This window comes from Ixodes scapularis, unplaced genomic scaffold, assembly GCF_016920785.2.
Source record: "Ixodes scapularis isolate PalLabHiFi unplaced genomic scaffold, ASM1692078v2 PGA_scaffold3__209_contigs__length_174095766, whole genome shotgun sequence".
Taxonomy (NCBI): Eukaryota; Metazoa; Arthropoda; class Arachnida; order Ixodida; family Ixodidae; genus Ixodes; species Ixodes scapularis.
This window is the reverse complement of record NW_024609868.1, coordinates 78,297,946-78,315,345: the sequence shown is the minus strand read 5'-3', so window position 1 is coordinate 78,315,345 and position 17,400 is coordinate 78,297,946. Positions and strand designations below refer to the sequence as shown.

General features: G+C 41.8%; 1 protein-coding gene across 7 annotated transcripts in view; it reads right to left on the bottom strand.

Annotated features, from left to right (window-relative positions):
- Positions 1-17,400, bottom strand: part of LOC8025953 (FK506-binding protein 15) — a 51,104-nt gene continuing 33,704 nt past the window's right edge. For 2 of the 7 annotated variants that reach the window (XM_029986926.4, XM_029986933.4), the window contains exons 17-30: positions 17,218-17,320; positions 16,363-16,492; positions 12,255-12,391; positions 12,078-12,161; positions 11,658-11,720; positions 10,541-10,693; positions 10,381-10,467; positions 9,944-10,078; positions 9,711-9,818; positions 9,046-9,124; positions 8,499-8,948; positions 3,749-3,819; positions 1,670-1,741; positions 1-1,094 (exon numbers count right to left, since the gene is read on the bottom strand). In XM_029986926.4, the coding sequence (XP_029842786.2) occupies positions 1,023-1,094; positions 1,670-1,741; positions 3,749-3,819; positions 8,499-8,948; positions 9,046-9,124; positions 9,711-9,818; positions 9,944-10,078; positions 10,381-10,467; positions 10,541-10,693; positions 11,658-11,720; positions 12,078-12,161; positions 12,255-12,391; positions 16,363-16,492; positions 17,218-17,320 (1,744 nt within the window). In that variant the 3' untranslated portion in view covers positions 1-1,022. Of the gene's footprint in view, positions 1,095-1,669; positions 1,742-3,060; positions 3,189-3,748; positions 3,820-8,498; positions 8,949-9,045; positions 9,125-9,710; positions 9,819-9,943; positions 10,079-10,380; positions 10,468-10,540; positions 10,694-11,657; positions 11,721-12,077; positions 12,392-16,362; positions 16,493-17,217; positions 17,321-17,400 lie in introns of those variants that run through there. The other 5 variants (XM_029986959.4, XM_040500939.2, XM_029986943.4 and 2 more) reach the window with 4 other exon arrangements.

Here is a 17,400-nt window from a genome sequence, read left to right as displayed (position 1 = left end):
TTTATGGTATTTCACACAATTTTACTACAAGGTAGAGTTGTTACATCAGAACTCACCAAGTTCTTTTCTCAGTACTATTATATCAGACACTTGCATCATAATGTCCGGCTCTGGAAGAGTGCTTTCCCCTTAGCACGTGGGTGCACTGTAGCGAAGCGAGATACCCAAAATTGCAATGCTTATTTCGCGGTTCTGGCTGCACTGCAGTGCACCAGTGTGCAGTGAGAAGTGCCCTCAACGAATCTAATGAACCTGCCAGAACAGACCACGAACATGAGAAATATGTCGAGACTTCCGAGCAATTTATATACAGGGATCAAATTGAGCAGTGTGTTAATTAAGGCGAAACTCAAAAGTTCTGAAAAATAGTACAAGCCTACCGTAACGATCTGGCCGTGTAGCGGGCCTCGGCTATAATATTTTCAGTAATAATGAAGTGAAACTATGTTTTGGAGCAATATTGGCACGATTTCATCGCATTTCGGCGAAACGTAGCAGGGTAAGCACTTTGGCACAGAAATCACATCACTGAACCTTATATTTATTCAAGGCCACTTGACTGGGCCACACAAGGAAAATCTCAAGGATAAGACAGCAGTGTTGTGAATGCAGAAAATGAAGCCTTTTCAACCCTTCTGCACAAAGTGCAGTCTTACATATTCCGAAACGTCTGGCAAAATGTTTCTGCACTCCGGTATCATGAAAGCAAACCCATAAAATGAAATATATTACTCAAACGTGTCAAGCCAAAGGAAATATTGCATTTCTATGGGCACACAAATGCATTTGTAGAGTTACGATATATTTACATTGTGTGCACTTTAGTATTTACTCAACATGGCCAACACTCGCGTCATGTTGCGATCTACAAACACGACTTTGAACAAATAGTTACCGCTCGATCTGAGAAATGTAGAAGCTGGAATGGTTAATTGAATATGTAAAATACTCAATGCCACAATATAAAACTACTCTAGAGAGTGCAGACTGGTATCCCTGTCGTGCCGTTGGCAGGAAAAAAATCACTTTAGCCAGTCGTCTTCATCGTCGTCGTCATCAAAAAGAGGTGGTGGTGGGGGCTGGGGCTTCCAAGACTGAAAAGGAGAAACATAATTAAAAATAAAGTGTAGACAGAAATGTTCTCAATAATGAGACAAAGTAAAGTTACTGGTGTTTTCTCATGCACACTGTAAATAACTGTGTGTTCAGTAGCTAGAAGTATGCCATACTTTCTTTAATAGTACCACCTAGTAACAAAATAATATAACATTCAGAACCAAGATAATTTTTATCGCAAGATAAGACCCTCTTAGCACGTCGGTCTAAACCATGGCATTTCAAGAATTCACAAGCTCAAATCTGAAGCTTTCACAGCCTTTAGCCATTAGAGGGTTTAAGATTGAGACATAAGGTCAGCTTACGACACTCAGAAATGAAAATAGAAAAACCTAGTCCTCAGTGGGTGTAACCAGATAACAGCACAGCCTAATATAATCATGTCTTCTGAAGTTTTAACATGCCACGGTGCCAGAACAAAAAGGGAGCATGCACAAGCACTGAAGGTGCACAAGACATTGTCGTGTGCACAATGCATCTTGCCAAGACAGCGCCAAGTGCGTGCGACACGCAGCATGCACAGGAGCCGCAGGAAGCACGCATGGGTCAGTACCTTCGTCCTAGGGTGAAAGTAGACATAACGCTTATTGCTATCCTCGGCCAGTTCGTCTAGCTTCGTCTGTTCCTGAGGGGCAGTACGACAAGATATTACCGCATTACTTTTTTTTTTTTAAGCAGATCAAACCTTGATATCCACAAAAGAGACATTTCACTTTCTGTGGATGGTTAATCAGACAGACGAGAACTAAATTTATTTCACAAATTAACGAAGTTCAGCCAAATATTGTTTTTTATTTTTTTATTTCAGATGTCATTCTGTTCACTAAAGATACTTGCATAAGGACACTCTCATGAGATAAATAAATCCTACAAGTGATTGACCAAGATGTTTTAGCTGTTCGTAGGTGCCTCTACAATTTCTCACTCGGTTTCCTAAACCACCACATAAAACTTTATTTGATGATGGTTATTAGTTTTACATGCTCTGTAAATATACAGGTCACTGCCATTTTGGTAGAGTGCCGTATGTACCTATCCTTAAGAGAAAGCCCACACTAAGTAAAATGAAGAGGGCAGGAAGTGTACCCAAATCTCCCCTTGGGTCCATCACTGCATGCAACCCAGAGTGTCATCATTCCAGGCCTTGTTTAAGCAAAGGGTTAGCCAATTCAACAGACCGAGTCTATGACGATGAGTAGTAATGCCCTGGCAGTTCCTTGAGCTACCTAAACTAAACATGTTTTTGGAATACTTAGGCTGTACCCTTCCCAGCATACCATTTACTACCTCCAAATTCAAAATACCAGTTTATTGAGAAAACAACAAATTAACATTTTTTAGTGGGGCAAGGTCACATGTAAAATTTTCCAAGTCAAACAGGCAATCTAAGAAACAATAATTTGCAATTTTTTTTACTTTTTTAGTGGTGTGAGTTTTTTTAGCATTCATTTCACACAGTCAGACTTCTTAACTCACTGGAAACAAGCTGTACTGCCTCTACATCACATTTGACGTCGCATTTTCAGTGCTGCTGATAAGACTACTCGGCCTCTCAGACCAAATTTAAAAGTTCCATAAGATGGGGGAAAATTTTACAAATTGCAATTTGGGTTATTGGTTCTGATGTGTCTATTAGTGTGCTGAACCTATTTTGAGGCAAACGGGTGACTATCGAAATTTTGCTGGAGCTCCGTTTTCACAATACCATAAGGGAGTTCTACAGAAATACTGCAGATGTAAGTAAACAAATGTAAACAATAACAAAAAAGCTGAGGTCACGCTACAGGAAAAAAAGCAGTGGCAAGAACGCAGCAGCAGTTGAACAAAGGGCAGCGGACACAGAAAGGGCAGAAAGAAAAAGCAAAGGGCAGGGGGGAAAAGGGGCTATGGGGACTGGACGCGTGACCCCAAGGGAAACTATGAGGGTCCCTGTCGTTTCCTTACCTTCCTCAGTATACTCCGTACGCAACTGCCAACAGGCTTACAAAGAGGGCGATCAAACTAAGCAAAATCGTCCATGGCGGAATTTTGCGGCCCTCTGTGCGACTAGGGCAGAGCAGGGGGAGGGGATCCTGAGGAAACACGTCAGTAGACTGATTTAAAGCAGAAGCAGGCCCAGCCACCAGTTATTGCATCAAAAAACAAAACATTAGCAAAAAGCTATATAACGTAAAAAATTCCACAAGTGCAGTCTCTGATCTAGAGCAGAAGGAGACGGACAATAGATTTTGCACTACAAGCTGACCAATGAACCACTGACTAACAAATAAATGGGGGCACCTTGCTCAACTGCTGCTGGTATTGGGCGTTTATTACGTATGAAAGTTTACAAAATCTGCAGTACCAATATATTAAAAATTGGGCAGTTCACACTAGTAAAAACAAACATGTTAGGAAGGTTATAAAAAAATCAGCTGACATTGTCGTGGTAATGACCATGCCTACAGTACACCATATTATTAGCAGCCACGAATGAGAATAACCACGAAGAAACTGCCAGTACACGAGTTGAGCAATGAGGCGGCAACAAAAATATGCACAAGCCGACGTTACCTCTACTGCGTGCATCATTCGCAATGTTAAAATGCCTTGGAACAATGGTCTTTTTTTACAAAAGAAGTAATGTGCTCACCCAGTCAGGCACAGGCTCAACTTTGGGTTGCTTCTTTGGATCATTCACAACTGATTTCTCAGCATTATCACCTTAAAAAAAGACGAGAGCATAGAATAAGCAGGGTACACATGCATGCACATGCACAAACACATGCACAGATTACTTGGGAATCGGGACCAAGGCGTAACATGAAGGTGAAGGAACACAACTGTCTTTTGTAAACAGACCCTGCATGTGTCGTGCTGGCAGTTAGACTTCTTCACAGATGACACTACTGCATCCAAGATATACCCGATGGGCAAGATTGATCTAATCCACTACATTCTGAATAAAAAAAAAAAAATCAGTTTTGCGTTTTGTGAGATTAAGTTATGATGAAAGGTAATCTGGTGGCTTTGTAAAAATATCAAAGGAAAAACTTTCCAATCAGAAGTTACAAATAAAAACAAAATATTCATGGTTCAATATGGAGATTAAGCCTTTTTGAGGTCATGGTGAAAAAAACTTGTGGGTGGGATGTTATCATTGTTTTTTCCATAAAAACAAAAGTTCCCATTTTTGCCCAATCAAGTGCCCAAATGATATTTGATTAAACAAAAGAGACAAAAATATTATATTTTTAAACTTCGACTTGAAAGGGGTTTTAATTCAATATTAAGTCAAAGGAAAATATTGGTTTTCAATTTGTAACTTTTGACTCGGGCAAGTCTCCCGTTACATTTTCAGAAAACAAATCACCAACTAGGCTCACTTTTATGGTAAATGACAGTATAGACCAGGGGTGGCCAGGCCGACCAGGCCTAAGAGCCGCAAACGAAACCACGAAACTTTTAAAAGCCACGGGGGGGGGGAGGGGGAGGGGGGGGGGGCAAGTTTAAATTATGTTCAGAGTCTGACTGTACGTAGGAGTGCACAAGGCTGTACGACAGTACGTATGGAGGTACAAGGCTGCCAAACCCCGAGTCGCACTTCATTCTGCCTGAAATCCCTTCTTTTTTTCATGGGGAAATGCGGGAAGGGGGGGGGGGGGGTCCCTCACGAGGGATCCGCGAGCCGCACTTGAACCAGCAAAGAGCCGCGGTTTGGCCACCCCTGGTATAGACCCTTACCAAAATTCAGTGCCATCTGGTGGCTGAAATGGTGGTTTAACTTTTGCCGTACTAATCGCGGCAATGGACCTGTAGCCTGCAGTATTTTATCGGGCACCGTCACTTTCACAAGTCAACGGCAAATGAGAATGTGCTCTTCACTCTACAGTTTTTTCTCGATCATCTCTTTCAGTGTCGATGGCCACAAAGATACAACCAGTCAAAACGAAGCGCCAACCCAGATAGACGCCATGACAAAGTTCTATACATCAAGGGGTTTTGAAGTCAACTCTGTGCTACTAACAGATTGACTGGGCCCGAGTTATAGAAATGAACGCTTACGCAGCTCTTGCATTCAATTCCTGCTTTGCAACGTGCTAACGCTAACGTCTTGAATGTTCCTTCATCAGCAAACAGAAGGCCGCCTTGATGATGGTGATCAAAGTGGCTAGACTGAATTTCGGAAAGGGTCCACTGTCGAGACCGGTTATAACGAAGCCAACGGGAATCGGAAATCGCTTCGCTATATCCGCTTCTTTGTTATATATGAACTCATACAATTATTCGCTACATCCGCTTTTTTGTTATATATCAACTCGTACAAATAACATGAAAAAAAAAAAAAAAAAAAGATAAAACAGGTTGTTACAGGCACATGTTTATCGAGCCTGCAGAAAGCGGTCGAGGCTTCCCTGCATGCGTCCTCTGCTAGATCGGAGCCGCTTCTTGCCAACTGCAAGAAGCTCCGATCGAAAAAAGATTCTGCTATGTACGAACCGTGTTGACAGCTGCGACCACCCCGCCGAGGATGACATCCTTTACATTTATGCGCACTCCATCGAAGATGGTACGCTTTTGATTCAGAGAAATTGCCTTCATCTTCCCCGTCGAGGTGCCGGCGGTGCCAGGACTTATCATTGTAGAGCGGTGATGATTCACCGAATCGGTGCTTGAGCAATGTAGACTTTTGCGCAAGAGCGACCTCACCGACCAGACGCCGACACGGATCACGAAGCAAACAAAAAAGCGCGCATGGCACCGAGTTCGCGCTTCAGCTTGTCTGTCGTCAGCATAGAGAGCCTAGATTTAAGAGATGGGGCAACTGCTTGATCGGGGTCACGTGGTTTGTGGGCCGCATTTGCAAAACGAGCTGCAGCATGCAAGAAGTCAAAACTCAGAAGCATTCACCTCTGCAGACGTGTCCGCCTCTCCGCCCAGTTTCCTCCACACACTGGCCACGTGACAATCAAATGCAGGCGTACTGACTGCTTTCTCTCTTAAATCTAGGCTCTCTCCATCATCTCCGCCGGTACGTTGTCGCTAGCGCTCCGAATGCCCCTATCGGCATGCCACGACGGCTTCTCCGCTTGCGATGCGGTAAAGCTGCTTCCCAGATAAGGAGCAGGGAGCAGACGACGTTGCAGATACTGCCGCCAGCGGCCTTTGCAGCATTTTTCGCAGCCTATTCTGGGTGGCTTCTTGGCCGCAGCAGCAAAATGCGGCAATCAAAGACTTAGTAAACTTTCCGATTTTTAGGGGCGAAGCTTTTTAGGGTCTAGCCTTGTCCGTCCGTCCGTGCTCACATAAAAAGAAAAAATGTTTGTGCAGTCGACAGGATTCGAAACTGTGCGGGGAGACCCCAATGGATTTCTAGTTTATCGCCTTAACCACTCGGCCACGACTGCGGGACGAGTAGGGGGCTCTGAGGTGTGGTAGTAACTCAAGAGCTGGGGTTTCTGTCATGGATGAAACGTTGCATGTAGCCGCTCAACGTCTATACAGGAGAGGGCGCTGCGGTCAAATGCGTATATAATCGCGTTAAACTTTGTATGCATTGGCTCAACGTTTATAGACGAGAGGGCGCTGCGGTCAAATGCTCAAATGCGTATATAACCACGTTCCATACCACACAGTCTCTTTCTGACATGGACGGTTGACTGAAGCGGTGGAGATGCGTTCCCACGGCTTCTAGCAGATCCAAGCTGGTCCGCTAGAAGAACCACTGGTTCGGCACTTCACCGACCATAAAGCAGTAATAATGAAGTCTAAACGCAACCCGGAACTCAGCACTACCTATGAGCAATAAAAACAAATCAGCACCATCAGCAGTACCTATGAACAATAAAATCAGTATCATCAGCACCACCAGAGCTTCGCCCCAATCAACATCATTCACCACGTAGAGATGCGGTAATTTTTTTTTAAATTATAACAAAATGTTTTTTCCCATATCCGCGGGAGTCGCTCAATTTTTTTCGCTAAAAGCAGACACAAATTTATTGTAAAAGTGCAAACTGAATGGGAAATCGTGATCACTTCACTGTAGCCACTATTTCGTTATAACCGGTCTCAACAGTATAGCAGTATGGCAAACAGATTTTTCCAATTTAAGTGTTAGATTAATCTGGCCCACAGGGTAGTACAGTTCCCCAACATTAAATACCAAATCAATAAGGTTAACATAGTGTCTGGACCACATAAAATATAAGCCTTGTTAATAGGGTAACCCAATGTAGGCAATAAAATCCAAAAAGAAACAATGTTAAAAAAAATATATATATAATTTGAAACTAGGACCTCTAGCTTGTTAATGTATTTGTACGGAACTCAAAAATAAAGCTTTGAATGTATCAAGAGCAGTTAAAGGACAGGTGCAAAAGAAAAAAGTTTTTTTTTTTAAACAGCCTGGATGGGAAAAGGAAGTCATAAAACGAATTTTCAATGAAAAAGAAAACTTTTTAGAGCTATATTTACGGCATGAAACGAATTTGTAGTTGGCACCCGCGGGCGCCGTGGAAAAGTGGCCGCTATTTATCACGTGGAGCTTGCGGTCTTTCGGAAAGTTCCTATGGTCTTTAAAAGTTGCTTATTCGTCTTCGTTTGAAGTGCAAGAAGAAATTAAGATTAATAAGTAACTTAGATCCCAAAGGAAGCTCCTGAAAAAGCACAAGCACCACGAGTTAGACCTGTGCGCCCGTCAAAAATTGACCGTGGCGGGTTCCCTTTTGGAGGCAGCGCTCCAGAGTTTTCCCTTCCGGCGGCGGCGGCGTGGAGAAACAAGTTGAACTGGTGGCGCACCACGCTCAGCGTGCGGTGGCGCACAGGTCTACTGCATGACCAGCGGCGGCGCCAACTACATATTTGTTTTGCGCCGTAAAATTTTTTTTCTTCGTTGTAAATTCGTTTTATTACATTCTTTCTCCACCTAAGCTGTTTTTTTTTTTCTTTTGCATGTGCTTTTTAAGTGCCAATCACCAGAAGATTATATTTTTTTTCACAGGCAAACATTATTTCGATATAAAATTCTATTACCTTTTTTTAAAATAGATGCAAGCAAACACATTTATATTTTCTAAAGTCTAACACAACGCAGCATACGCTTGTCAATGGGCAGCGAAATAAAATCTTGCAATGCGGACTATAATGCAAACCATACAAGTAATTGGAAACAGTCATATCCTGCTTGATTAACAAAGTAGAAGCTGAATATTCAAACAGTTTGGGTACAGCCAGGACGACACTGTGTGCAGTTGCACCACCTGTGAGGATATGCTGTTCTAGCAAGTCCCTATCTGCTAGAAAAAAAAAAAAAATCTGGTCACACCTCTCCGGGAACTTTTAGCAGTCTTGCTACAATTTTTACCGGAAGCAAAAGCCTTTTGCTTTAATGCTGTTCTAACCTGATGCTGGAGCATCCTCCTCTTGAACTTGCTTTGGTTTCTCCTCAGCTGCTGCAACTTCGCTTGAGTCACCTTCCAATCGGGGATGCATGTCTCCAGCATCTGCACCTCCGTTTCTTGCATCTCCAGTTCCTGCACCTCCATTCCCTGCACCTCCATTCCCTGCACCTCCATTCCCTGCACCTCCATTCCCTGCATCTCCAGTTTCTGCATTTACACTTCCTGCATCTGCACTTCCTGCATCTGCACTTCCTGCATCTGTACTTCCTGCATCTGTACTTCCTGCATCTGCACTTCCTGTTTTGACTTCAGTTGCAGCTTCAGTTGCTGCAGGCGGTTCGGAAAACTTGGCCATCATGGCAGAGCCAGTATCCTTCGCTGCAGGCTCAGAATGCACTTCTGACTTCGTGCTGCTGGTCTTGCTTTCTGTGCCTCCTTCTTTCGGGTTCTCTGGATAAAAGAGCCAAAAATGTTACTGCTTCTATGTGCTGTCTTACATGTCGCAAGTTTCTGCACATGGTGGTAGATGTGGCAATGTTCCACTTACGTGAGGAGCCATCACCAGACCCAGTTGCCACTGTAGAAGTTTTGGAATGTCTCATCTTGAGCACTTCAGTGGTGTAGTACTTAAAAAAAGATGAAAAGTTTGGTAAAACACGTAACCTTAAAGTTCTGAAGCCTCTGTAATAATACATCATGTACCCTAACATCTGGTAGCTATGGCAAAAAAATGTTGGCTATTTGGCACAGCCCTTTCAACACTGTCTTTTGTCATATCCAACATGTTGCAGTCTCGTTTTTCAACCATTTAAGTGAGTACCTAACACAAGGGTACAGCTTTAGGTTTGCAAGGCGATTAGAGCAGAGAGTGAAGACTTCTAATTTGTATTTGAATACAAAAGCCCTAGTTGCATCAGTAAACAAATCCCCCTAGCGTATTACTGATTATGCTGTGTTGCTTAGTAAATTTTAATATGAAATAGCATAGGAGTGATGCAATACAGCAGCCAGAAATAGTAGTGTTTCATAAATGCCTCAATAATTCATGGGCTATGTTTTGGCTGATCAAGTAAGGTGATAGTAAACCTAAAACATGCACCATCCACCCATCTCGCCGTCGCAGTTCCAAGAAGCCTTGTCCCTTTGAAAGCTTAAAAACAGAATTCCACCTGTTTCACACGAAAATAATTAAACTAAACTTAATACACTTACCTTGATGGTCTCCAGTATGATGGAGGTGGCTTCACTCCTAGAATAAGACTCTGCACAGCTGAATTCTCTTTGTAGCAGCCTGAACAGTGTGTTCATTATCTTTTTGAGCTGCAAGGCAATCCATTAATATCATAAGGTAATTAGGACGCATTCATTGAGATAATAAAATTATTGCAGCCCAAATTACTAGCTCTCATCGTATGCTCCCTATTCAGAAACAAAAAAATTCTTACCTCAGCATCAAAATCAAAAGCAGCATTAGCAAGTCCACCAGAAGATTTCAAGGCTTGGTTTTCAGACAGCAGTTTCCTAATCCGACTTTCATATGCATCAGCTGCTTCATCCTTGCTTCTACTCAATTCTTCATACTACAAGAGAATGCAAGATATGTATTTAGTATAGTTAATATACTAAGCCTGGTACCGGAACATAACATATTATATATCACCCCAAAAATGTTTTTAACAATCCCAGGTTCAATAACATCTGAAGTTGTGCACTCGAATATTCATCATCCTGCATTATTTATTAGGTATTATCATGCAAGTTTTTGTCATGCATGTTCCTCATCAATTGTGAATGTGAGAATGAAGTGAATGAAGCTGTAAATTGTACTGCACCAGGATTGTTGCAAAGACAAAGGTGGTATAGTTTCACCGAGGTCACTCACCTTAACTTTCCAAACTCTTAGACGTTCAACTTCTTCTCCGAGCTCTGCAAGCTCCTTAACACTTCCAGTGGTCACACTAAGGCTTGACTGAAACCGATCAAGTGATTTGTGAGAACCAGGCACTCACCTGATGTCATAAGAATCACAAAACAGATCTCACCTCACTAGGCAGTTTTCTAAGTTTTTGCTCCAGTTGACATTTTTCTTCTTCCAGCTCCTGTAGTCTTTGGCCAAGTTTTTTTTCTACTTCTGCAACCTGCTTTTCACACCTGGCCTGCCACTCGTTCCGCAATTCCGCCTCTAGATCTGCAACCTGATGTTAAACATTCCATAAAAGAACATAATAATATGCCTAATGTTCTGAGATTTAAACCTACTGGCACAATTGTTTGCTCAAGATTAATAACTACACACAAAAAAAAAATCAGAGTTTAGTTGCATCAGCTCAGTCCTAAAACAAGCTTCTTGTGACAAGCACCAATCAGTATGTTCAGGAACAAAAATTGCCACTTTTTTATGTATTCTGAAGTAGTTTTCAAGCTCGAAGTAAATTCTGGTAATTGTTTATTTATTAAAAATCAATACTACTACTAATGCTACTTGGGATTATGGTAAAATGAGTTATTTCTTTAAATATTGAGTGCTGCGAGAAAAAAAAGTGTTGAACACACTAATCAGTGATAATTATACATATGTACCTTAGTGACAGCTGTGCTTTTAAAGTTAAGAAACGATTCTAGGGTACGAAGTTCTTCACTCAGTTTGCAAATATTATACCTTGTTAGTTGCTGCCGATAACAGCAAAATTATTTTCTCTCTAGATATTAAAATTGCCGATACGGAATCTATAAAAACTTGAGCCTTGCAATTTTAGCCCTTTTTTTCTAGTCTTGAAATACGCCTCTGCACAACCCTCAACATAAGCATACAGTCTGCATACTGATTGCAAAGGTTACAAATTGAACTACCAAAAATGAGAGTAGAAGCCCACTTCCATTTCCTCATAGCTTTTTTTTGTACGTTAACACAGCTTGCCGACTATATTTACTCATATACAGTACAATCCACTTATAACGATAACGAAAAAACCCCAAAATTCAATCGTTACAACCAATTGTCGTATCTGGACTAGAAACTGGTTGCTTCTAGTCTAGAAACTGATTGTTATAAGGAGTACAGTGTTATAAGGAGTACTGATTGTTACAAGGAGTACACCATAAGTGGATTGCACTGTATTTATATTATTATTTACTCATGGCTTTCCCTGCAGCACCCACCTGTTGGGAAGATTGTGCAGCCATCAGCTGGTGCAGTTTGGTCTGCAACCTCTCAATTTCTTTCTGATGTAAAAACAATGAAAACACAAATTAAGAAAATGCTAAACCAGAATCGAAACTTTTAGTTTTCAATTAGTCAGATCTACATTACTAGAGGCTTGAGTTGCATACCTCGCAAGTCCAGTAGGTAGTATGCACAAGAAAGAACAATGTGCACTGAATCACCAGTGTTGTACAAATGCATAGAATATTTATCACAAAACTATCACCACGCGGGTAAAATCATCTCAGATCACGGAAAAAAACAAAAAAGGAATTGGGTTTTCAAAGCAATTTGGAAAGTATGTTTCGAAGAATTTCTTTTTTAACATCACCACAGCACGAACCATACCTTCTTTACCAATTAATTTTAAAACTAACCTCGTGGGTCATTTTGACATCATCCAGCTCCTCATCGGCTCTCTTTCTATCGTCTTGCAGCTTCTGTGTCCTTTCAGACAAGTTCTGCAAGAAGACAGTAACAGCGAGTAGGTGCCCCCAATCACTGTACCATGTCAAAGAGCAGGGTCGGCTGTGCCTATGAATCCTCCATGGTACCTTTTCGAGGTTATTCTTCAGGCGCTCCAAGTCCAAGACTTGTTCCTCGAATTTTGCCAATCTTGCTTCCAGCTCATGTTTTTGTTGCCTCGCTTCCTTCAGGCTGTTTTCAAGAGACAAAAGAATATTCTCCTTTTCTAAAAAAAAAAAAGAAAAAAGGAATTTAAAGAGGATATTTTTTTTTTTCTAAATGAACAGGCATTTATGCTTTCTGGGAACTCACTCAACTAAACTATAAATTATTGGTTAGGGGTGTGCAAATATTCAAAACTTCGAATACTTCACGAATAGTGCTTGCTATTCGATTCAATTTGCCTCACATTTACTGTCTGAAGCACTCGAGTTCTTCAAATATTCAAAAACTATGAATAAAGTGGAACTCGCTCGTTAGTTTCAACCAGCAGTCACATTCCCAGTTTGTTTTTGGACTGCACAGTATGGTTTCGAACTTGGCAAACCCAAAAAAACAAATGTAAGTGCATTTTTTTATTTTCTTTTTATGAAGCATTGGAAATGGAAAGTCATTTGCACGCAATAGCGTGATCTGTTTTTCGCTTGTCGTGATGTCTGGATTGCAGAGTTCGCGCAGTGGAAGTGACGCAAACATAAAGCGGAACCATTGCTGCAATAAATTTGATAAAGGACTATGATTTGCAACAGCACGTGCTACAGCTGCTAACTCATGTGCACTAAATCAGAGCCTACAGAGCCAAGCTGATATGGATATGGATTTACAGCTGACCTTGGCTTTTAGGAATATTTGTTACAGTAGTTACCATTGATCTCTGACTATTTGCTGGATCGTGCATCCCCGCTTGTTCACTGGAGCGCAAGTGCGGCCACCGGACGGCCATCTTTGGACACAGAAAATACCTTTTGGAGCGTTGTGGAGTCTGGGCGGCAGCATGCTGAAGACACATTTTCTGCTCGTTCGTCGTGATTCGCCGAAAAAGTTTGTTAAAATCCCGTGTAATGGGTGAGAATTTTCTTTGAGAATACATAGAAATTTTTACAAAAGCGCAACACCACAGAAAAAAGGCGCAACTCATGAAACTCGGGCTTTGGAGCTGAAGAATGCTAAGATGGTTGCACTCAACCTGCAACCGTACACAATTGTGCAAGACTGGGGATTCTAGAATTTATTGAAGGAGGCAGTCCCAGGTTATCTGCTACCATCGAGAACAACGCTGTCGCGCACGTTAGTGCCGAAGTTGTACGACGATACCAGGAAGAGGGTTCGGCATGAGCTACAGAATGCATTTGAGAGTGGCATGAAGTCTCTCTCGTTCACCTCTGACATGTGGACGTCCAGAACGAATGATAACTACATCAGCCTGACCTGCCACTTCCTGGACTCGCAGTTCAAGCTTACTCGATACAACTTGAGTGCCTGTCTCACTTCCCAGCAAAGTACACAGCAGTTAGAATCACCTCAGATCTTGATAAGCTTGTTACAGACTGGGACATTCCCAAGGACGTTTGCCCCTTTTATGTGGCGACTGACGATGCTCGCAATATCAGAACAGCCACTCATGCACTTCCTTGGGGAACTTGTTTTGCTCATACGTTACAACTGGTCATCATTGACGTGAAAGAGATGACTTTAGGACTTTCTGTGCTTTGTAAAAACAGAAGAGGCATTATAAACATAGCCCTAAAGCACAGAAAAGGCTCAGCTGTTACCAGAAGAAAATGGGCGGATTCCCACTGCATGTCGTTTAGGACGTCGAAACACGGTGGAATAGTGAATCTGTAATGCTGTCCAGGCTTTTAGAGTTAAGGGGGGACACTACCTTGAATTGCACCTTTTTTTAAAAAAATGCCTATTCAGAACTGCAGTTTTGGCATGCATGGATAAAAAGGAACACTCTCACAAAGTCCTGTCACTGTGCACTGACAAACAATGTAAAAAATAAATATTCTTTATATGTTGGTGAGGCGTGCTACACTGCGTAGCACTCGTCATCCAAAAGTGAAAATAGCTGAAAGCAATGTCAGCATATCAGAAGAAGTTTGATGAAGACTTCACCTACACTGCTGGAAAGAATTTCTGACATTTAAGATGCAAAAAGAAATTTTAAAATGTCATCTTGAAACTTCAAGTGCATTTAACTCAGCTTCACTTTTTGGCAGCAAATCCTACCTTATAAAACAATCATTTTAGTATGAAACTATCGATAGGCTTAATATTTGCGGCTTACATGCCGAAATTTTATCGAGCCAGTTACTATGAACTTTGATTTTGCATTTTCATGTTCCTTTATATGAAAAATTGTAATTTGCAAAACTTGGCAAATGTAAAAAAAAATAATAATTTCATACATTTCTTTTCCCCTGAAAAATGCATATTTTTTAAAATTTCTTTTCATAGTAACCGGCAACAAGTATTCCAGTAAGCATTCCACCATAAAAATATGTGGTGATCAACACCATTTCTCAACGATAGATTCATTGACCAGATTCCATGCAAAGCTATGCTTTACTTCGTTTGGGGGGGTATATAGTACCTCATAAAATTGGTTACAGGGCTGAAACTTTGCATGCCCTCCTCCTATATGGCTGTAAACACCACCTGCAAATTTCACGCCAATTGAACGAGCGGTTTAAAAGTAGACATGCCCAGGTAGTGTCCCACCTTGAGAGAAGCCATAACTGTTGACCTTCCATCTGAAGTTGGGCCTACCGAAGGCTTGACTGGAACAGAGCGGTGGGAAATGAGCAAGTTTGCTATTCTGAAGCCACGAGAAGAAGCAACGACCAATGCTGGAGCTGACAGCTAACCAACATTGTCAGCCCAGATACCCATCCTGTATTGCATCCTTGCATGCCTGAACAACTCCATCAGCCAGCAGACCGCGACTTCCTCGTTCTCAGCTCACCTAGCCAAGTGCCTCAAGACAAGATTTCCTGACAACAAATTTGACCAAGTAGCAAGCTTGACAATGCTCCTAGACCCAAGGTTCGAGGCAGTGGTCTATGAAGAGGACAAATCAATGGGGAACTGGCTCAAGAACCTGGGAGTTGAGGAGGTGCAACAAATTTCTGAGGCACGGAGAAGCGCAGGTGCCCTCAGCGTAAACGGCCCCTAAAGTTCTTTTCAGGTCAGAGCTGTGGCAAAACTTTGACAGCCTTATTAAACGAAAGCAGCATTCAATGCCACAAGCTGAAGAAGAGGTAGCAGGCTACTTGCACGAAGATGTCCTGGCTCGCGAAAAGGATCCTTGCAAGTGGTGGCGTGAAAAGGTTGTCACAAGATACCCCCTGTTGACTTGACTCGCAAGAAGGTACCATAACCATACTGGCCACAAGTATGTCTAGTGAGCGCCTTTTTTTCAATTTTCTGGGGGAATAGTCACCAGCAAAAGGGTACTGCTACTCCCAGAACATGTGGAAAAACTTATGTTTCTTCATGACAACATTCTGTAACTTTACTCCTTGAATTCTGTTTTACTAGTATTATTTTATCCGATACTTTTTATCAGTCCCATGTGACATTTTTATTATTGCAATAATAAAGTGAACCTTTTCATAAGTATGTAGGTTGAAAAAGAATTCCAGTTGTGTTTTGATCAAGTATCCTTGTTTAATTCACATCAGATAGAAAATATTTGTACTAAAAAATATTCATATTCGAAAATATTTATATTAGATTTGATTCGTAACCTTTACTATTCGATTCAATTTGAAAAAAGATTTTGATATTCGCACACCTCTAATTTTCGTTAATGAATCTGACCTCATCCAACAAAGATATTCCTCTGTCTGGCTCAGGCCTGAGAAGAATAATGCGTTGCGCACAAAGCATGGGACAAAGATTGAATCAAGTACCAATGCCCGGGCAGCATGCTCACTCCAAAGAGGAATAAGCAGACATATAACACCCTCGCTGGAATGCACTGGGAGATAGATCATTTCAATTTTCCAGTTTCAACTGTCTACATTACTACCTTTTAAAAATATGCATTAAAAAATCAATGAAAAAAAAAAAAAAGATACCGTAGCCAACACTGCTTGCATGGTCAGGCAGATGGTATAATATTTTGCACCTGCGCCAGACCATCGCAGAGTTTTACGAGTGACCCCGAACACGTCTCGAGAGGCAGCCCACCTTGCGAATGACTGCGCAGTTCTTCCAGCTGCTCCTGCATCTTCGAGTCCCTCTGCTGCTTCTCGGACAGCTCCGCTTTCAGGCTTGACACGAGCGACTGGGCCTCATTCAGCTTTTCAGTTACTTCCAGCTGCAAAACCAATGATCCCCAAATAAAGTCAATGCTCTTCTCCTTATGATAGTAGCAAACAAACCAAATTACACCTTTCAATTATTATTACATAAGACACGAGTTCTCAAGCTGGGTAGCTAGTACTTCCCAGAATGCCCTCCAGGATTCCCCAAGCATTTCCTTGACCGTGCCTGCCCCTAAGTGAAGTGTACTTCAAATTTAACCACTGTTTTAGCAGATCGAGCCACTCATTGGTCGCTCGATCTGCTATATATATATATATATAAGCAGATCGAGCTACCAATGAGTGGCTCGGTCTGCTAAAACAGTGTATATATATATATATATATATGGACCAGACACTTCCCATTATATGCATTTTTGCTAACAATCTTTGTAAACTTCGACACAGCTTCTCTGTACCAAGAGCAAGACCAAAAAGGAGGCTGCCATTCAAAGAAGTCCCCGAGATCGAAGAGTGAAAACCTTGGTGCCGAAAACTCCTCAGTTTGTAAGCAGTGTCAAGGAATTTATTAGGCTCCTGCGATCTGCGGTTTTGTTTCTACGAGGGTAGGCAATCTTTCGGTACTCTTTAAGAGATCAATATCTTGCCCAAAAAGTGGGGTGGACAATGTTTTGGTGATCGGCATTGAACCTTGGTAAAAAAAAACTTCTAGCAATCATCCTAAAATCGTTTACCTGCATAAATGTACAAAAACAAAAGATAGAGAGCAGCAACTTGCCTTTTCTTTCTCCAGAGTGTGCAACCTTGCCTGAGAGTGGGCAGCAGAACTGTGCAACGAGTCGCTTCTCTGCTCAAGCATGGTGTTACTCTCTTCCATGAACCTGTGGGAAAGGAAAAAAAGCATACTTGGTGGCAAGAACTGGGCTGTATTTGAGAAGATGCTAAAGGTTTCTCTCCAAGA